This window comes from Canis lupus, chromosome 38, assembly GCF_011100685.1.
Source record: "Canis lupus familiaris isolate Mischka breed German Shepherd chromosome 38, alternate assembly UU_Cfam_GSD_1.0, whole genome shotgun sequence".
Classification (NCBI taxonomy): Eukaryota; Metazoa; Chordata; class Mammalia; order Carnivora; family Canidae; genus Canis; species Canis lupus.
Genome location: NC_049259.1, coordinates 1,499,024 through 1,520,081, shown reverse-complemented (window position 1 = coordinate 1,520,081; position 21,058 = coordinate 1,499,024). Strand labels below are relative to the sequence as shown.

The 21,058-nt window shown below is 51.2% G+C and overlaps 1 protein-coding gene and 1 long non-coding RNA gene across 2 annotated transcripts in view; one reads left to right on the top strand and one right to left on the bottom strand.

Annotated features, from left to right (window-relative positions):
• The first annotated feature begins 791 nt into the window (after positions 1–791).
• Positions 792–21,058, top strand: part of PLEKHA6 (pleckstrin homology domain containing A6) — a 140,486-nt gene continuing 120,219 nt past the window's right edge. The window contains 3 exon segments of the mRNA XM_038585982.1: positions 792–929; positions 6,825–6,901; positions 13,556–13,613. Coding sequence (XP_038441910.1) covers positions 847–929; positions 6,825–6,901; positions 13,556–13,613 — 218 coding nt within the window. The 5' untranslated portion in view covers positions 792–846.
• On the bottom strand, positions 5,181–19,577 carry LOC111094567. Its single transcript, XR_005385568.1, has 3 exons — positions 19,418–19,577; positions 15,218–15,331; positions 5,181–5,300 (listed from the first exon to the last, which is right to left on the bottom strand). It is a non-coding gene; the product is annotated as an uncharacterized LOC111094567 (long non-coding RNA).

The window sequence follows — 21,058 nt, the reverse complement described above, 5'->3', positions numbered from 1 at the left end:
TCACTGAGCTCCCGCGTTGATACGGAGATAAAAGGACCGCGGGCTCTTGCGATTCCGCTTTTGAGATGCCAGTTTTGAATGCCTGCAACCTGCATTCTGCACACGGAACACACTCCCTCCCTCCCTTTCTTTTTTCTTCCTTTCTTTTTTTTTTTTTCTCCTTCCTTCCCTTTTCGTCTTCTGGTGCAAGTTCAGGCGCAAGAGGCACAAAAGCTGCCGGTCTTCGGGCGCGCCCCGCGGCCTCGGCCTGATTCTCCTTAGTCACGGGCGGCTTCTTGGAGGAAGTGCCAGAGGCCGAAGTGGGCGCTGGCTGGGCCGAGAGGCCGCCGGGCCCCGCTGCCCCCGCCCGCGGCTGACCTTTGTTCTCCCCCGACCTCCCGCCGCGGGGCCAGGTCTGACCGCTCGGCCTCTCGCGCTCCGCGCCCGGACACGGCCCCTGGCGCCGCGGTTCGAGCCCCTCCGGCCGACCAGGGCTCGGGGACCCGCCGGGCGCTTCCCTCCCCGGCCCGCGGCTCCAGTGCAGGTGGGCGGCGGGGCGGAGGCGCGACCTGCTCCCGGGGCGGCGGGACAGCGCTCGGCGGGGGCGGGGGCGGGGGCGGGGCGGGGGCGGGGGCGGGGGCGGAGGCGGAGGAGGCGGTGCCGCGGGCCGGCCGGGCTGAGTCTCCCGCTGCGCCCCGGCCCCGGCCCCAGCCCGCGGGAGGGAGGGAGGGCGGCCGGGCAGGAAGGCGCCCCGCGCCCCGCATCCCCCGCGCGCCCCGCATCCCCTGCACCCGCGCATCCCCCGCGCCCCCCGCGCCCCGCGCATCCCCGCATCCCGGGCGGCCGGCGGGGGCTCCAGGACGCGCGATGGCCGAGGAGATCGCCTGGCTGGACTTGCCCGGCCGGTGGACCTACGGAGTTGACCGCGGGGGCAGAGTCTTCTTCATCAAGTACGTGCTCTCTAGTCTTGCCGTTTCCTTCTTCCTCCGGAGTTGTCCGACTTGGAAGGTGGCGCGGCGGGGGCAGGCGGGGCGGCCGGGAGCGGCGGCGGGAAGGGCACGCGCGACTGAGAAGTTTGTGGCCCCGCCTGCTCGGATGCGGCTCCCGCCTTTTCCTCCTTGGGTCAAAGTCCGGCCTCGGCGGGCCTGCCCTGGGCTGGGAAGGCGGGTGCGGGCGGCAGGTGCGGGCGGCAGGTGCGGGCCTCTCCGGCTCCCCGCCCCGCCCCGCCCCGCCGCGCCGCGCCCCCCCCCCCCCCGCCAGGCCCTAGAGGCCAGCAGCTGCCCAGAGGAGGGCGGCCCCGACCCCGTGCCCAGCGGGCCCCTTCCTTTCAGCCCCATCCACCGAAAGGGCCAGGGGGACGTGCTTTCTCCTGCCCCCACCGCAGATTCTCCAACAAGAACACTTGGGCAAAGTGACATCACACCTGGAGACCCTGCCTGGGCCTCCCGTCATCCCAGGACTCCACCCCCGGCAGCCCCCTCTCCCCTCCTGCTTCCTTATGGGGCTGTGGCCAAGGGGAGGGAGAAGATGCCCATGCTGCATTTGGCGTTCTTTAAAGAGAGGAAGCCTCTGCTGCTCCCAGTGAACATGCCAGTGCCCTTATATTAATTTCATAAGCCAAACTGGCTCTGGCACGGTCTCATCATAGCAGAGTGGCCCCGCTGGTGCTATTTTGGCCCGCTCCTACTGTAGTCCTCCTTTGCCAGGATAGAAATCTCCCGATAATATGGCAAGTCCAGCAGCGCAGCATTGGGGACCGCTACCCACACGTGATGGTTCTCTTCCTCAAGACAGCCACTCACAGAACATCAGAGCTCAAAGGAGCCTCGGCTGCGACCCCCTCACTGCTCAGATGGGGAAGCCAGGGCTGCAGGGGTGGAGAGTACTCGTCTGTGATAAAACCGCTTTTGCTCATCAGAGCTCAGATGAGCCCAGTACCCGATGACTGGAGTGCACGGCCTTCCCCCTGCACCCGCGGCCTTTGTAGCAGCCCCGGGGCGGCCAGCGGTTTCTCGCTGGTGCTTCTCAGCTTCCACGCTTGCTTTAGGCCCTTCTGTAATTATCATCACCGGGATCATAATTGATGGTGCAATTAGATTATCTTAGAAATTAACTCCATGGAAGTTCTTGACCTTGGGTCAGATTCTTAAATAACAACTTCACTGGTATTAAAACTGCAGTCCCTTTGGTCAATGGTTTGGGACTTTGGAGTCCATAAAAATCACCCAAGGAATTTATGACAAAGGGCTGATTCCTGGGCCCCACCCCCTGAGATTGCGATTGCCTTCTGGGGTGCGGCCTTCGCGGTGTGTTTCCACAAGCTCCCCAGTCCAGGTGGTTAATTCACCTCTTCTCATCTTTCTTCCCAAACTCTTGCTTGCCTTCCAGCTTTTCTTAGTCTCTTACTCTGGGAACATTTGAGTGACCACTATTTGTGTGCCACCTCACTTGGCATTACAGATAAAAGTCCCAAGAAGAGACAGGTTTTTTCCTTGAAGGTTGTGGGAAGAAAATGCAGATACTTAGGTGGAGGGGGGGGGGGTGCCTGGGTGGCTCAGTGGCTCAGTAAGTTGAGCATCTGCATTTAGTTCGGGTCATGATCCCAGGGTCCTGGGATCAAGTCCCGCATCACACTCCCCATGAGGACCCTGCTTCTCCCTCTGCCTATGTCTCTCATGAATAAATAAAATCTTTAAAAAAAATACCTAGGAAATAATAGGATATATTCTAGAGGTATTTTGCATGATGGTCTAGGAACACAAGGAAGAAAGAAGTAGCGTTCTCTGGGGAGTGGAGGGAGGACCTTCCGGAGGAGGAGACGTTTGAGCTGATTCTGGAGCAGAGGATCAGGGAGAAAGGGTCCCTTAGCAGAGGCATGTGGGAAGAAGGGTGCCGGTGGATGCCAGGGCATGAGATTGACACACTTAGACCTGGGCTTGGCAGGATCCCCCCACCCAGCAGCTGGGGGTGGGGGGCAGATGATGACTTGAAGATAGGGAGGCAGAGGGAGAGACTTGGCATATGGAGAGCAACTGCCCAAGTCCAGGGGATGGCTGATGGGGCCTGGGTTTTGGCAGTGAGGATAGGGGAGGGGAGATAGGAGAAGTCTTTAGGAGTAGAACGGAGGGTGTTCATTTACTGCCTGAATGTTGGAGAAGACAGAGAAAAGGAAAAATCGAAGACCAATCTCAGACATTTTTTAACTTGAGTTTGACAGAGATCAGGAGTATGGGACGAGGCGGAGCAAATGTTCAGGGGGAGGTATTGAGTTTGAAGTTCCTATGGGACCTCTGGGAGGTGATAGCTGACAGACAAGGGGCTGTACAGGATTGAAGTTCAAGAGAGCAGTCTGGGCTAGAAGGGGAGTCCTGGGGGGAGGGTGCGGGTGGCAAGAGCTGGCAGGGTGGGAAGGAGGAATTACAAGGGGCACAAAGAAAATCTGGGGAGTTCACGTCTTGATTTTGGTGATAGTTTCACAAGTACATACACATGCCAAAACTTTAAATTGTATACTTTAGGGCAGCCCGGGTGGCTCAGAGGTTTAGTGCCACCTTCGGCCCGGGGCGTGATCCTGGAGTCCCGGGATCGGGTCCCGTGTCGGGCATTCTGCGTGGAGCCTGCTTTTCCCTCTGCCTCTCTCTCTCTCTCTCTCTGTCTCTCACAGGAGGGGATTCCCCAGCTGGGGAAATCATTGCGTAGGGATGGAACCATCCAGAAGTGTGTGATCAAGAAGACGGGGTACCCAGGCAGCACCAGTGTTGAAGGAGAGGATAGAGGAGGAGAGACCAGGGATCTCAGGGTGAATGGCATCAGGGCCAGGGAAGGGCGCTGCCCTAGAAGGCGAGGGAGAGGGGTGTTAGGAGGAAGGAGTGGTCAGTATGGAAAGGCCAAATGAGCTGAAGCTGTAAAGCACCTACTAGATTTAGGAAATAGGGAGCTCGTTATTGACCTCTAGGAAAAATGGTTTCAGGGGGAGGGCTGAGGACAGAAAGCAGATTGCAAAGGATGGATGACAGGGAGGCCAGAAAGTGGAGGCAGCGGAAGGGACTAGTTTCCAGGAAGGATGCTGGGCTAGTAACAAGAGGAGCATGAGGCAGGAAGCTGTAAGGGGAGGTGGCATTGAGAGGGAAGTGGGGGTTCAGACTGAAAGACACAGACCAGAGTGGGGCTAAAGGGATGATGATGATGAGAGAGAGAGAGAGAGAGAGAGAGAGAGAGAGCAGTTGAAGATATGAGCCTGTGATGCCCAATAGAATAAGGTTCTAGAAAAGACAGGAGAAGACGGGGAGTGTAACACAGGCAGAGGGATAACCCCTAACTGGGGGAAGGCCAGTTCCTCCCCAGTGTAGAGGCAAGTATTGAGGTGGGGATATGGGTTCTTTGTGGGGTGCTGGTTGGGTGTATTGAAGAAGCTCCTGCTTGATGGTCTCTATTTTTCCTTGAAGTAAGCAATAAGATTGTCCATTGAGGATGGGGACGGGGGAGGGAAGGGAGGCCAAGGGAGGCCAGGGAGGGACTTGAGGCTGGTGGGGAAGCTTTAGAACACTCTGCCAATGGCAGCTGGTGGGGGCCCCAGAAGAAGATTCCAGGTGAGCATGGGGATTGTGGATTTATAGTGACATTGGTCTTCCCAGGTTTGCAGGCCCCTGTCAGCCCAAAGCCAGGGTGTAGACAGCCTGTGACTGCGTCTTTCTGGGCTGAGAGCTGATGAGAGAGTAGCACAACAGGACGAAGTGGTTGATGGTGTGTTGGGGTTGTGGCCACCTCTGTGACCCTGGGACTGTCCATGATATTCAGGAGGGCTCGAGGTAGTTGTGTAGTCTGAGGGAGCAACTGTGAGAGGAGAAGAGCACTCAGGCCGGAAGGTCTCAGGGCGGCTGAAGAGGAGGTGTAAGAGCGTGGGTTTCCACACACACGTACACTGTAGTGCTGGCTCTCTCCTCCCTGGGCTTCCTCTCCCACTGTGGCCCAGGACCAAAGCCCACATCACAGGGCCTCAGGGTGCACATGGCTCCAGGGCCCTGGTGGGCGGGGGGGGGGGGGAGCACTAGAATAGTGACTCTGTTTCTTCTCTCCTTGTCAGAGGGGTGGGTCAGCTAGGCAGTCCCCTCCTATAGGTGGCAGGTGTCCAAACCAGGGGGAACAGTCATGGGGTCAAGTGAAAAGAAAGCATGTGTCCACACGAAGACCTAGACATAGATGTTGACAGCAGTTTTATTTATGATGGCCCAAAGTGAAAACAACCCGAATGTCCCTCACTGTGGTATAGCCTGTGACGAAATCCTCGTCAGCTGGGAAACAGAATCAACCACGAACACGTGCTGCCGCAGGGAGGGAAGAGAGAAAGAGGAAAGAAAGGGAAGGAAGGAAAGAAGGAGGAAAAAAGAAGAAGAGAGAAAGAAGTCAGAAGTCTAGCTTGCATGATTCCATTTATATAAAGTTCTAGAAACTTGAGAACACACAGACTAATCTATAGTGACAGGAAGCAGATCAGTGGTTGCTGGGGGGAGGGTGCAGGTGGCAAGAGCTGGCAGGGTGGGAAGGAGGGATTACAAGGGGCACAAAGAAAATCTGGGGGGTTCACATCTTGATTTTGGTGATAGTTTCACAAGTACATACACATGCCAAAACTTTAAATTGTATACTTTAGGGCAGCCCGGGTGGCTCAGCGGTGTAGCGCCACCTTCGGCCCCGGGTGTGATCCTGGAGTCCCGGGATCGGGTCCCGCGTCGGGCTCCCTGCATGGAGCCTGCATTTCCCTCTGCCTCTCTCTCTCTCTCTCTCTGTCACTCATGAATAAATAAATAAAATCTTAAAAAAATAATTGTGTACTTTAAGTACCTGTAGTATTATATATCTTACTTCAATACAAATTTAATGGAACCCTTCTTAATGGGGTTTATTATATTAATTAAAGTATTAATGATACTTTGAAAGCAGTGAGTGGAGTCCTGTTCTGGCCCTCACAGCCCCACCCTAATGTCTGGATGATACAAGTGATCTGAGCATCCTCTCCTCCGCATACCTGGATTGGCCGCAGATGTCAGGTGCTTCATGCTGGGTCACTCATGGCTCTGGAAAAATCAGTGTCACTTGGTTGGGGGTTGAGAAGTGTCGATAGATGTATATGCTTTCTGACTTAAACCCAGAGGATCTGAAGTGTTGGGGAGCCTACTTTGCTGGGAGTAAGATATTAGAATCCTGGCTTCATCACTTATTGATTGTATGATTTGGGGCAAATCATTTAACTTCTCTGAACCTCAGATTCATCATCTGTAAAGTTCCTAATGTGAAGGACTTTTGTCAATGAAAATATTTAGCATTGTAGACACCCAAAGACTGGGTTTACGCAGCCTCCTTCTTTCATATCCATTGAGAAGCTGCCAGGTAAGGACCTCCCATGGTCTCCCCAGAGACTTCACCCGTCACCTCAAATGTCACCTCTTTACTGAAGAAGCCTTCATGCTGTTCCCCTTCCTTAATTTCATCCTGGTTAGCCCTCACTCCTCTATGATGGGATAATGCTCTCTATGCGTGGCTATACGAGGATCTACTTATTTTCACATCGTACTGCAACTATCTTTTTATAAGTCTGTTTCCCCAGTGGGTTAGAACTTCTTTGAGGTCAGGGTCAACTATTATTCATTTCTGAATCCTCGGCGTCTGCTCAGTAAATGCTTTGTGAATCTGAATGAATGAATGAATGAATGAATGAATGGCAGTGTGGATTCGCCCATCTCACGTGTCTGGGATGAGACAGTCAGGGTCGATGTGAATTTGGAGAGGGGTGATCTACCCAGCGAGGCCTCTCTTGTATCTGACACTTTCTTATCTGTGTTCCATAGTGATGAGGAAAAGTCAACCAGCTGGATGCACCCTGGCACGGAATCCCCCATCCAGAGTGGACACTCCTCCAGCCCAGGTAAGGAGCTCGGCTGTCCTTTGCAATCCAGGAAGAAGCAGTGGCTTGAGGCAGCCTTACAAATCCCTTGACCTGACTTTGCTTTTCACTTTTTCTTTTCTCCATGGATGGATTCAGCTTAGCATTTGGACCACCATCTAGGGGAAGGTGCAGGAAGGAGGGTTGATGTTCACCTGACAGTCTTTCCAAGTTTCCAGCTCTACAGTTAGTATGTGGGACAGACTTTGGAGTACACTGATTTGACTTCTCTTTCATCCCTCTGCCCAGTGAGAAAATCCCCTCCATCTTCAGAGCTCCTGACCTAGGCCGAACCCCTGCTCCTGGTGCTATACCATAGAGCCGTATGCCATGACGGCAGTGTTCTCTCTCTGTGCTGCCCAATGTAGTCACCATTAACCACATGTAGCTGCTGAGCAATTGACATGTGATTAGTGTGGCTGAGGAACTGAATTTAAATTTTAATTAATTTAAACTTAAATAGCTCCAGATGGCTAGGAGGAATTCCTTCACCTTGAGGAGAACTTGAAGGAAAGGGAGCCAGGGCCCACACTGATTGCTTACTATGGAGAAGACCCCATTGCTAGTCTTGAAGAAACTCCAAGGCTGGTGGCAAAGTGGGGACATTACAGGCAAGATTTCAGTCTATACTGGGGAGGCAGAGACACCAAGAAGGAAAAGGGCTGGGGTACTTCAAGCAGACAAGCAATCATCCTCTTCAGAATGCCACCACGGCCTTACCCTCACTGGCTTTCCAGCCCATTCCTTGACTGCACACCAGTCATGTGGCTCTAGGAGCTTTGGCCATTCATGGGGCATGGCTGGCACTGCCGGACACATTGGGTTAAGGCATTGGCCCGCCCAGAGCCTCCTTTCTTTTAGATTCTGGGCTGGAATCATTGTGTTGTTCAAGCTGGAAGGGACTTCAGGGATCCTGGAGTTCAACTCCTTTCAAAGGTAGGAAAATGGAGGAGCAGAGAGGAAGTGTACATGGCCCAAGGCCGCTCAGCTACTAAGCAAAGCTGCATTGGGGTTAAACGCCTAAGTTCTAGAGGCAGAGAGACCAGAGCTCACACCTGGGCTCTACTTGCTATTAGTGTGATCCTGAGCCAGCGGTTGAAATCTTCCAGGACTTGGCTTCTTCGTTTGTAAAACAGGGATAGGATTATGGAACCTCCGAAGGTAGTAGCAAAGGCTCCCCGAGAGAATCACCATCAATGGAGGTGACTGCTGTTGTTATTGTCATTGTTGTTATTTTTGATGCGAAGCGGGGCCTCTGGACCCCAAGGCCAGGCTGCATTCTGTTCCTGGCTGGGTGTTTTTGCTGCTGTCAGTGTTTCAAAGCTGATCTCATCTATATCATGATGACTCCAGGTGGGATTGGAAGAGAAATCCAAGCCTCCAAGCCAATGATTTCATTTGGGGCTGCAGCCAGCTGGTTGTTTGAGGCTGGGAAGGAGTTAAGATGCCCCTGAAGCTTGCTGGGAGGGCAGCTGCCTCAGCGGGCACTCCGCCTGGACAGGAATATAAGCTCTCTTGGTGTTGCCCAGGCACAGAGGGCAGTGTGGAGGGAAGTTGCTGGAAAAGGCAGGGGACATAATCCACGCTGGCCTCTTTCCCAGGCACATCACAGTGGCAGGATTATTTATGATTCTGACCCAATGGGGATCCCTCTACTTGGGGAGACTGCCAACCCACGCCCTTCTGAATGGGAATGTCCTCCCACAGGGAGAGAGGGAACAAGTAGCATTTATGGAGCAGCACAGAGGAAAGAATGTCAGCTTTGGAAGCAGTAGACCAGACTCACATCCTGGCCCAGACACTTCCTGTGTGACCTTAAGCAAGTTGATTAACCTCTCTGGGTCTCCGTTTCCTCATCTATGAAAATGTTCAAGCTGATGCCTATTACATACTGTTGCATACTGTTACTGTGCAAATTAAATGTGCTAACGGCGGTAAAATGTGTTGTGTAGAGGAAGGAAGCACTAAGTGGGAGCTGGTGTTATTTCTATAGACTAAGTCTTGAGAGGGGAGCTGGACTCACTGGCTTCCCTGCTCCATTGAAGCAGCAGCATCACCATCAATAGTAACCATGGAGGGCCCCCCGGGTGGCTCAGCGGTTTAGTGCCAACTTCAGCCCAGGGCGTGATCCTGGAGACTTGGGATCGAGTCCCATGTCAGGCTCCCTGCATGGAGTCTGCTTCTCCCTCTGCCTGTGTCTCTGTGTCTTTCATAAATAAATAAAATCTTTAAAAAAATAGTAACCATGAAATATAGACCCTTAATAAACATAAAGTAAAATGAATGATAAAAACTGGGCCCACCACTCTATAGAATCCAGGCTCTGCTCACCAGCAGCTTGTGCTCTGAGGCAGCTGATAACATGGTGGGAAAGATTCAGACCAAAAATGAATAGCCATGTTTTATAAAACCTCGTACACAGGGCAAGTGTTTGGCCTGACCAGAAAAGTAACAGTGACTGTCAAGAGAATCCATACCTGTTTTGTAATGTATCAGCCACAGGGCTCTTGCATGCTCAGAAGGAATGATCTCTACAGTGCCCTGCCTGTCCCCACTTCTGAGAGTGGGTTCCCTTGCGTTTATCAGAAGACTCCCCTTCTGCTTTGGGGTGGAGAAATCCTATTTGCCAAGGAAGCAGGATGTTTTTTGTGCAGGAAGGATGGGTAGGACAAAATGGTACCTAATAGAGCACTCTTAGGAGATAGAGGTGCTCAGCCTCTCTGGAGCTGCTCAGCAGGGGCCACCACCACCTGCAAGGATTTCCAGGGCACCTCTGAGCTGCGGTCAGCTTCCTCAGCTGTTTAGTTCTTGCTCACTCTGTGAGCCTGCAATTCTTCGCTCTGAGCATTTCCATGGATTTTTTTTTTCCAGAGGTGCTATTAAAAATATTTTTATAGCTCAATCAGACAGAAAATCAGTAAAGAAACATTGACCTTAAATGACACATTAGACCAAACAAACTTGGTAGATAAGATATTCCACCTTAAACCAGTAGGATCCACACTCTTCTCAAGTGCACATGGAATAATTTCCAGAGTAGATCATATGGTAAAACACAAAACAAGTCTCAGTACACTTAAGAAGATTGAAGTATCAAGCATCTTTTCTGACTACAGTGGTATGAAACTAAAAATAATTACAAGAAGAACACTGGAAAAGTCACAATATATGGAGACTAAACAATGTGCTACTGACCAACCAATGGGTCGACAAATAAATCAAAGGAGAAATGACAAAATACCTTGAGGCAAATGAAAACAGAAATATGACATACCGAAATCTATGGGATGCAGCAAAAACAGATCCAAGAGGAAAGTTCATAGCAATATGGACCTACCCTAAAAAACAAGAAAATCTCAAATAACCAATCCATCTAAAGGAACAAAAAAAAAAAAGAATAACAAACGAAGCCCAAAGTTAATGAAGGAAGGAAATAACAAAGCTCAGAGTGGAAATAAATGGAGACTGGAAAGACAATAGAAAAGATAAACAAAAAAAAAACAAAAAGAAAAGAAAAGATGAACAGAGCTGGTTCTTCAAAAAGATAAAATTGAAAAATCTTTAGCTAGACTTACCAAGAAAAAGAGAGAAAGGGTTCAAATAAATAAAATCAGAAATGAAAGAGAAGCTGACAACTGACACCAGAGAAATACAAAGGGTCATAAGACACTACTGTGAACAATTATATGCCAACAAATTACACAACCCAGAAGGAATGGAAAAATTCCTAGAAACGTGCCATCTTCTAAGACTGAATCACGAAGAGATAGTAAATGTGAATACAGTGATTACTAGTAAGGAGATTGAATCAGTAATCAAAAACCTCCCAACAAACAAAAACGCAGGACCAGATGGCTTCACTGGTAAATGAAGATTCAAACATTCAAAGAAGATTTAATACCTATGTTTCTCAAACTCTTCCAAGAAATTGAAGAGGAAAGCTTGCTTCCAAATTCATTTTACAAGGCCAGCATTACCCTGATACCAAATCCAGGCAAAGACACCATGAAAAAAGAAAATGAGGGACACCTGGGTGGCTCAGCGGTTGAGCAGCTGCCTTTGGCTTGGGATGTGATCCCGGGGTTCTGGGAACAAGTCCTGCATCAGGCTCTCTACATAGAGCCTACTTCTCCCTCTGCCTGTGTCTCTGCCTCTTTCTCTCTGTGTCTCTCATGAATAGATAAATAAAATCTTTGAAAAAAGAAAAAAAAAAAGCAAAATGACAGGCTGACATATTCCTGATGAATATAGATGCAAAAATTAAAATTCTCAACAAAGTATCAGCAAACTGAATTCGACAATGCATTAATGGGATCATTTACCATGATCAAGTGGTATTTATTTCAAAGATTCCCAGAAATAAACCTAAGCATATATATGGTCAATTAATTTACGACAAATGAGGCAAGAAATACAGTGGAGAAAGGACAGTCTCTTTAAATGATGTTTGGACAGCTACCTGCAAATTGGACAGCTACATGCAAAAGAATGGAACTGGACCACTATTTTGCATCAGACACAAAAATTAACTCAAAATGGATTAAAGATTTGAATGTAAGACCTGAAACCATAAAATTTCTAGAAGAAAACATAGGCAGTAAAATCCTTGACATTGGTCTCAGAGATGATTTTTTGGAGCTGACTCTAAAAGCAAGGGGAGCAAAAGCAAAAATAAACAAATGGGACTGCATCAAACTAAAAAGTTTCTGCACAGCAAAAGAAACCATCAACAAAATGGAAAGGCAATCTACAGAATGGGAGAAAATAGGTGCAAATCATATACCTGACAAGGGGTTAATATCTAAACTATGTAAAGAACTCTTACAACTCAATAGCAAAACAAACCGCCCCCCAAAACCAAAAAACAAACAAAAAACCCAAACAAAAAAAACCTATCTGATCAAAAATGGGCAGAAGACATCTTTCCTTTTTTTATTTTTTTAAGATTTTATTTATTCAGTCATGAGAGACAGAGGCAGAGACACAGGCAGAGGGAGAAGCAGGCTCCATGCAGGGAGCCCAACGTGGGACTCGATCCCAGATTCCCAGGATCATGCCCTGGGCTGAACGTGGTGCTAAACCACTGAGCCACCTAGGCTGCCCAGAAGACATCTTTCCAAAGAAGACATATAGATGGCACATAAAATAGGCACATAAAAAAGATGCTTAACATCACTAATCATCAGGAAAGCGCAGTCAAAACTACAATGATATATTATAGCACAGATGTTAGAATGGCTCTCATCGAAAAGACTAGAAATAACAAGCATTGGCGAGGGTGTAGAGAAAGAGGAACTGTCTTGCACTGCTGGTGGGAATGCAAACTGGTCCAGCCATTGTGGAAAATAGTGTGGAGGTTCCTCAGAAAATAAAATAATTGCCCTATGATCCAGCAATTCCACTGGATCATAGGAAACAAAAACACTAATTTAAAGAGATATGCACCCCCATGTTCACTGCAGCATTATTGACATAGTCATGATATGGAAAAAAACCTAAGTGTCCATTTTTGGGTGAATGGGTAAAAATATGGTAGATGCATCTGATAGAATACTACCCGGCCATAAAAAAGAATAAAATCTTGCCATTTGTGACAGCAAGGATGGACCTTGAGAAAATTGTACTAAGTGAAATGAGAAAGACAGATATCATATGATGTCACTTTTATGTGGAATCTGAACAGCAAATAAATGAACAAACCCAGCAAAACCCACCGATAATGGAAGAGAATGGTGGTTATAGAGGGAAGGGAAGCTGGTTGGGGGCCAGATAGGTAGAGGAGGTCAAGAGGTACAAAGTCCTAATTATAAAATAAATAAATATGTAGTATACAGGATGGCGGCTGTAGTCAATAATATTGAAGTTGGCACATACTTGAAAGTTGCCAAGAGAGTAAATCCTAAAAGTTCTCGTCATGAGAAAAACAAAATCATCACTATGTATGGTGACAGATGGTCACTAGTCTTATGCTGATCATTTCTCAATGTATCCAAATCACAGATCATTACCCTGTACACCGGAGACTAATTTAATGTTACGTCGATTATATGTCAATTAAAAAAGTTTTTTTAAGTCTCTCCATTTTCCTAACTGACTGATTTCCTAAGTCGTCAGCATCTTGTCCAGAGGCGGCAGAAGCCATAGGTGATCATTTGGGCTGGGGTTTGTTTGCAGGCTTGAGTCCCGGTCTGATCTTGGGTGCTGACAACCCGTGAGGCTTGGGGCAAGTGACCCGCCCTTGGCTCTAGCTTGTGCTTCTGTGATATGAGGGAGCTGTGGGATGATCCTTCCAGGGCAGCCATCTGTGAGTTCACTGCTGTATCCCAGGCCTGGCCCAGAGGAGATGCTCAAGGAAAGCTTGTGCACTGAACGAGCCAACCGTGGAAGGCAATGATCCATTTGGTAACTTCACTGCTCATAGATAGGGAATGTCCCATTCACTGCCATCCCTCTTATTATTTCCTGGAAACAGACTGATAGGAATAATGGACCAAAAAGGGTGAGAGGGTTGGTTTGAGCCCTATTGGCTTGTCTGTGAATTTTCCTAGCTCTCTCCCTGCCTCATCCCTGCTAAGTGCAGATCGGGTTTGCGTGGTTGAGAAGAGAGAGTCAGGTTATGATTTTGTTTCCACACAGGATTGCCCAAGGGCTGGGAGATGGATTCTACCCAGGAGGGAGCTGTGTATTTCATCAAGTGAGTAACGTGGGCTTTCTTTCTGGTCTGGTTGTTGGGCCTGCAGTCGTCCTCGTCACTGAGGCCTGCTTGGGAGGAGAGGCGCTTAAAAGGTCTGCTCATGCGCAGAAGGCTTTGGGGTGGTGAGGGTCTGTGAATGGCCAGGAGGCCTCAAGGCTTCTGAGCAATCGTGGCAGAGAGAGCTGGGGGTGTGGGGGGTGTGCACATGGGAGGGGCGTCTTTCTCCTGGTCTGAGAGAGCCAGTGTTGGTCATGGGAAGTTTTCCTGGTTGAGGTGGGTGGAGGGAGTGTTGTGCGGGGCGGAATGGCGGGGAGGGAAATAGCTCCACAAAGTAAAGCAAAGAGGCTACTTTAGACACACCCAGGACAAAGGCTCAAAGGAAGGAGACAGAGCACCATGATGCCCAACAGGCAGGAAGTGGAGCCGGGTGGCGGGAAGGTGCGAGCGAGGGTGCACAGGCAGGTGGGCGGGGGTGGCAAGGCCGACTCAGTCTCTCTTGCTCTCCCGTTCGGGCGCGTGTGACCCCGGAGGTGGCAGGGGTGTGTGTAGTGCTGTTTCTCTCTGGGGGTTGGCCACGCCCTTCCATGGGCTGGGGTACTGGCGCTCTCATGTATGGTGACAGATGGTCCTGTCCCTCGGCTGGGGTCTCTCCATCTCCCAGGCAGGCTGGGTCCTGGCTTTGGTCCCCCAGGCGGGGCTGGGCGCGCACAGACCTGTGCTTGGTCTGGCCTTTGAGTCTACGGGGCTGGGAGACAGTGGCTGCGAAGACAGCTAGGGCGTGGGCAAGGCCGCAGAAATCCCGGCCCTGCTCAGCCCTCGCCCCTCCTGCGCTCCTTCCACATCTTCATTCATCCTTCAGGAGAGCTCATCCGTCCATCCCCTGCCTCGAGGCCAACCAGCACTACACCAGCTTGGCTGGTAACCATCTTCTTGAAACAAAAATGAAACAGAATGAACAAATTCTCCGCTTTGGAGATTGTTCAGATACCACGTGGCTCCTGTGGCCTGAGCTTTCCCTGAAATTGAACTGAAATCCTCGCTGTGGTTAAGGTTTCTTTCCTCTCTTCTCCTTGGCGATACCATCTGCATGTTCCTTATGTGAATCTGGTGCTTGAGACCATCTTCTGGGTACTCTCACCTGTATGGGCTCATCTTCTCTGGCCCTGAACACTTACCACCAGCTGTGGCCTGGCCCTCAACCTCTCTGATCTCATCCCCCACAACTATGGCGATCCTCGTCTTTCCCTGCATCGTGACAAATTCATTCTTACCGCAGGACCTTTGCATTTGCTGTTTCCTCTGCGTGGGAGCCCTCTCCTCCTGTTTTTGTGTATCTGGCACCTACATGTCATTTAGCTCAAGTGTTATCAGAGTGACTTCTCCTGACTACTCCATCCCCTGCCTCACTCTGCTCTTTCTTAGACCCTCTTCCCACCTCCCCTTTTGAAAAGTAAACTCCACGCCCAACATGGGGCTCAAACTCACAATTCTGAGATCAAGAGTCTCATGTGCTACCAACTGAGCCAGCCGGGTGCTTCAAGACCCTCTTTCTGTTCTTCCTACGACCTGCTAGGAAGTTGGCTGTTCTGAATTTCTTGACTTACCTACTGCTGGTGTTCCCCTACTGCCATGGCAGTCCTGAGAGCAGATTCTGGCTCCTTCGTGTTCCACTGTGTCCTAGAACCTTGCTGGTGCATGATAGGAATCTAAGATGTTTGCTGAAATAAATGAATGGGCAGTGTTGGGGGATCAACAAGCATAGTTGACTCCTGCTCCAGTCACCAGCCCAGAGCAACCTGGGCTCCGCTGGCTTAGCATGCCCAGTCACGAACTCATCACCTTTTCCTCGCCAACACCAGTTCCATGTCAGAAGCACCACGGGAGGAGAACCCTCAGAGGCAGGCTCAAACCCCACGCCTGTCAATTCTCCGAAATCTCTCTCACCCCATGGCCACAGCCTGAGTTCATGCCCACATGGACCCTCCCCTGGATCATTCTAGCAGCTTCCAGAAGGATCTTCTTGCCTCCAGGCCATACTGCTGCAAGAGTGCTTGTTTTCGACAATGCAACTTTGGTCACATCATTCTACGTGTAACACCTTTCATGCTTCTCATCAGTTGTAGGAAAAGATCTGAATTCCTTACTCAAGCACTTGAAAGGGCTTTATAAATCTGGCTGTCTGGGATCCCTGGGTGGCGCAGCGGTTTGGTGCCTGCCTTTGGCCCAGGGCGCGATCCTGAGGCCCGGGATCGAGTCCCACGTCGGGCTCCCGGTGCATGGAGCCTGCTTCTCCCTCTGCCTGTGTCTCTGCCTCTCGCTCTCACTGTGTGCCTATCATAAATAAAATAATAAATCTGGCTGCCTGCCTTCTTTCTCTAGCTTCACCTCCCATACTCCCCACTCTTCCAGAACAGATCATTTGTGGTTCCCTCAACACACACCTCTCTTCCAGGCTTCCTGGCCTTTTCCAAGTGCTTATCTCTCCTCTTACAGAGCTTGTATCCACCTGTGCACACTTGCTTTTCCTTGAAAATCCTGCCCATGACATCACTCCTTTAGGGAAGCCCACCTGTGTTATTATTGTTTCCATGTGTGCTATTTTCCCTGGATTGGTGGTTCACAGTGTTGAGTGTGCATTGAAATCACCCGAAGGGCTTGTTAAAACACATTGTTTGGCCCCACCCCTAAAGTTTCTGTTTCTGAAAGTCTGAGAATTTGCATCTCTAGCAGAGGTTCCCTGGTGATACTGATCTGCTGGTCCTGGCCCGGCACTCTGTCTGGATGGAAAACTCATCAAGAGCAGGGGAGGCGTAGGGTGGCCATAAAATCTGGAAACATAGACACTATCATTTCATTATGTATTGTCATGAAATCTCAACGAGCTATTAGTCGTTCATGTCTTTTCCCAGAGGAGGTGGCCACCCGTTGCATCAAGAGTGGCAAGAGCTGAGCTTCACTACATCAGGCCTCACGAGAGCATCATGAGGGAGGTGCTATCATCCCTAGCTGTTTTAGCAAGGAAGGAGAAAACTGAGACTTACAACTGCGATTTAAAACTGAGTAAAAAAATATGTTCAGTGTCACGAAGCTTCTAGGAAGTGAAGCTGGGATTCAGCCCCTGTCTGCCTGATTTCGCAGTCTGTGCACCTAGCATCACGCCACAGCTGCCTCCAACATCTTTGCTGCCATGCTCACACAGTGATGTTGGTGGGGAGTGTTCCAGAAACCCTGACTGCGTGAGGGAGGGAGGGAAGGAAGGAAGGAAGGAAGGAAGGAAGGAAGGAAGGAAGGAAGGAAGGAAGGAAGGAAGGAAGGAAGGAAGGAAGGAAGGCTCTGACTTGCTCATTTTCATGGTTTCCTGTACGATTCTTTCTCTACAAAGGTTTGTGACATTTGGTTGGTGGGTCAGTTAGAAACTCTGAGGACCCCAGACATGGATCCCAAGAGGTAGCAATGAAAGTCAGATATACAGACAGCTTGAAAAGCCACTTCTTTTTCCTTCTGGTGTGGAGGAGTCAAATTTCAATGAGCACACATTGACATTTGCCCAGGATCAGATGACTATGATGACTGTGTGTCGATAAGCCCTTCCCTTCGTGGTGTTTGAGAGGTGACTCTCATGGTATCTATGATGTCGTTGCTCAAGTGTGCCTGAGGTTTTGAGGGTGCCCCTGACAGGCGGTGGTGCAGAGAGGAAAAAAGCCAAGGGTTAAGATGTGGGTGAAACCCCCGGCTGGCCTGCGTGCGGGTACTGCTTCGATCCAGAGGAGGGCACCAGAGCATGCATGATCAGCCCCAGGAAGGCCTTGCCGTCGGTCACTCCAGGACCATCTCCACCATCCCTCGCCACATCTCAGCCAGGATGGACCTGGTGGCTCAGACACCCGGATGTGTTACACCCCATCCCCAGGCCCCTCCCCTTTGCTTCCCGCTACAGCAGCCCCCTGTGGAGCTTGCCAATTCTCTAAGAGGGCCTCTCTCTTTCTCTGAAGTTGGCAGGGAGGGAGACATGGCAGTGATGCTTTCTGCAGAGCCCGAAAACACTGGTTCCAGTCTGGGCCCCTGCCGCCCCCTCCGCACACCCCTGCCCCCATGGGCTGCTCTGTGCTGTGCCAGGGGCTGCAGACGGTGGGGATGCAGAAACCCAGGCCTCTGCCCACCACCCCTGCCCCTCTCTGGCCCCCGACCCGTCGCTCATGGGAGTCATCAGAGAGACTCAAGCCCGTGGGATCCCAGAGGGTGCGGCTCCCTGGGAACTTCTGCTGTGTTGTCTCCAGAGGTCAGGCAGGACAAAGGAGAGAAGTCACAGGGGAACAAATCTGACACTTAGTGACCCCAGAGGCCCATAACCTCCCAGAGCAGCAGAGAAAGAGACAGATGAGAACAGGTCCTGGAGGGTATTTGGCTTGGGGAAGACAAACCCCATTTGCAGATGAAGTAAACTGAGGCCCAACAGCCAAGTCACTTGTTCCAAGTCGCTGAGTTGGTAAGGGGTAGAACTGGGCTTGAAACCTCAGTAGGTTTTGGACTTTCCCCTTGGAGCCCCAGGGACATGGATTCCAGGGGCTCTTTCTTCAGGAGCCTCCCTCTCTCACGCCTCCTCCTCACACTCTCCCCACCTGAGTGTCACAGAAATCTTCCTTCTCCACGGCTGGGCTGGCAAGAGACAGCAGGTGGGTTGGGTGAAGGGAGTTTCTTTTCTCTCCTCCTCTTTACCCATTCTTGCTGGGACTCTAAGGCCCCCTGCTGTAATGTCTCTGTGACCCTGCTCCCCTAAAACCAAGACCTGCCCCAACAGGAGTCCTCCCTTTGGTCTCTTGTGCCTCCAGATTGCCCAGAGGCATCCACAGGGCCAGCTCAGACCTCTCGGAGGATCTGTCTGCAGCCCTTGCCCTCTGTCTGCCAGAGAGGAAAGCCTCCCAGCAGGCCCTTCTGTCCATCTCCTGCCTTTCTGAGCTGCCCAAGGATTGTGTGGGACGGAGTATGGGGTCCTTGTCCCCTTCCCCACCCTGCCTGTCTCCCACCCCGGGATGCTGTAATCTCTGATCCCAACCCTGCTTTGCTCCATTGGCTCCTCAAGGCCAGAGAAGCCCCCAGAACCCCTGGTCTTTGTTTGGCTTGAAGCCGGCTCTCCCCCTGCCTGCAGTGGGCCGACCTGCCAAATCCTGGAGAGCCAGGGCAGGTGGGCTGGACTTAGTCGGTACTGCCTGGCACGAGGCCTGCACCTAGGATTTCTCTGCCCCTTCAACTGGATGCCTTTCTCAGAGCCAATGAACTCAGCATCTCAGCCAGGCTGGGGGAAGGAGAGGGGGTGACTTAGGGATCCCCCTCCCCACCAGAGCTGCAGGCAGGTGCATACTGCTCTAACCTGAGATCTCAGCTCTAGCTTGGCCTACTCTGGGGTTGGAAGCACAGGCCTTGCAAGAGCTCTCTCTGAGGGTGTGTGGGAGTGGGGTGTGGATCAGACCCCCTGTAACGACTCCCCTCCCTGCTAACAGGGTTCTTCCTGCACTGGGGGAGGGAAGCTTGTGCTCCTGCTCCTTCCATAGCAGATTCTCTTTAAAGATAAAGACTTCAGTTGGTTAAATGATGCTTATACTCAAATCATATTAAAAGAGACCCCCAGAGAAAGAGAAATAGTGCATTTTAGTGAAGAGAAGCTTAATTTTTAAAATCAAGTTGTTGCAATGATGAATATTTGAAAAAGATACAATAGTCAGGTGGGTGAGCCCTTGCAGATACCCTTCATCCAGCTCCTGCTTCTTGAAATCTTTCTGTGTTCAGAAGTGGCCCCAGGAGCTTACCTGGTTTGGTCTACAGCTCCGGAGTCTCAGAAGCACTGGGACTGACAGCCAGTGACCCTGCCTGGAAGTTCAGGTGGAAATATCCCATCTTCGTTCCATCTTTCTCATCCTGGTTATGAAACTCAGTCTTCCCCTTGCACTTACCCATGTTCGCAGAGAATCTGTTATTGTTCCAGCATGCGCAGAAATGTGAAGAGAAGGAAACCGAGCCAGAGAAACAGAGAGATTGCAAGAGAGATCTTTTAATGGCACGGGCTTGCAGAAATGGGGCTGCAGTCCTATTGTCTGAAGCCCTCCCTCCGCCTCTGAACAGACACAGGCACCCCCTGGCTTGGTGGGCGTCCCTGCCTAAGATCACTGGAGACCATTTGGGCTGGAGACCTAGGAGGTCCTGGAACCTTGTAATGGGCTCCAACCAGCTCCAGAGGTTATTTCATGAAATTACATGTACTGGGGGAGAGGGGATGTGAAGGCACCAGGGCCCCTCCCAAGCCCTCTTGACACCCAGAAGTGTGCCCATCTCTAGGGTAGAGAGCCACAGAGAAGAAAGGGAACCACGGCAGGTCTGGTGAGTCCTCATGATGCCAGACCCCCGGGCACCTTCTGGTTCCCTGCACTCTAGTGGGAGAACAGCAAACTGCGGCGTACATGGAGGAGGGTGGCCCTGGATCCCCTTTAAGGGGGGCAACTCTTCTTGGTGATGGGAGGCTAGGAAGGCTGTGCTGAACTACTCCATCCTCCCCTGGGCAGGATGTATGGGTGGTTAGCAGCTTGTCGCTGGTGTGGATGGAGTTAAACCTTTCCAGGGACTATTTACTCCTGATCCTAAGTGACAGCTTGGGGAGGGAGAGTCACGTGGCCCTGAAATCCCCGCGGGAGCCGATGGAGCATGCCCAGCTGCTTCTGCCTGGGAAAGATGCTGGATCCTGCAGTCACCACAACAGCATCCTCTCCCCGCGCCAGGGACCTGCCAGCCAGAGAGATGACTGATTAGAACGATTCAGATCCAGAGCCCCGCTCTTCAGAAGGGGGCCCTGAGGGGCGGGGGAGGAGGACCCCAGCTGGAGCTGGGGGAGGGGTGCCTTGGGGCGCGGAGAGTTCTAGCTTTTCAACGCGGGGCTCACACCTCTGAAGCCGGTGAGTCTGTTCTGATGCATCATATAGATGAGGCGGGAGGAGGAAGGCTGTGCTCTGGTCAGGCTGGCAGCCGCCCGCCGTGTGAGTCTGGGCTGCTGGCACTGCGGTGCCACTGCCTTCCCCATCCCTCATTCTTGGCAGCCTTACTTGGGGATCATGGATGCTGAGAATGCTAATTATAACCCGCTCTGTGCCCTCACCCCCACCTCCAGAATCCCCAGTAAAGGCTGATGTTGGAATTTATTGCATTTGAATTGCATCTCTTGGGTGAGGCCAGCTTTGGGGCTGCCAGCTTCCTAGGGTCTAACTGGGCACCCCCCCACCCCAGCCTGGCGAGAGCAAAGAGGCCAGCCCCACCCTGCCTCTGATCTTGCCAGAAGTGAGTTGAGAGCCAGTGGGAAGGAGAGATGGAAGGGTTCCAGGGGTCAGGCTCGGGTCAGCCCCAGAGACTCACCTCCCACAGTGTGGTGAGGGGTTCGGGGGGCCACTGAGGCTCTTGGATTG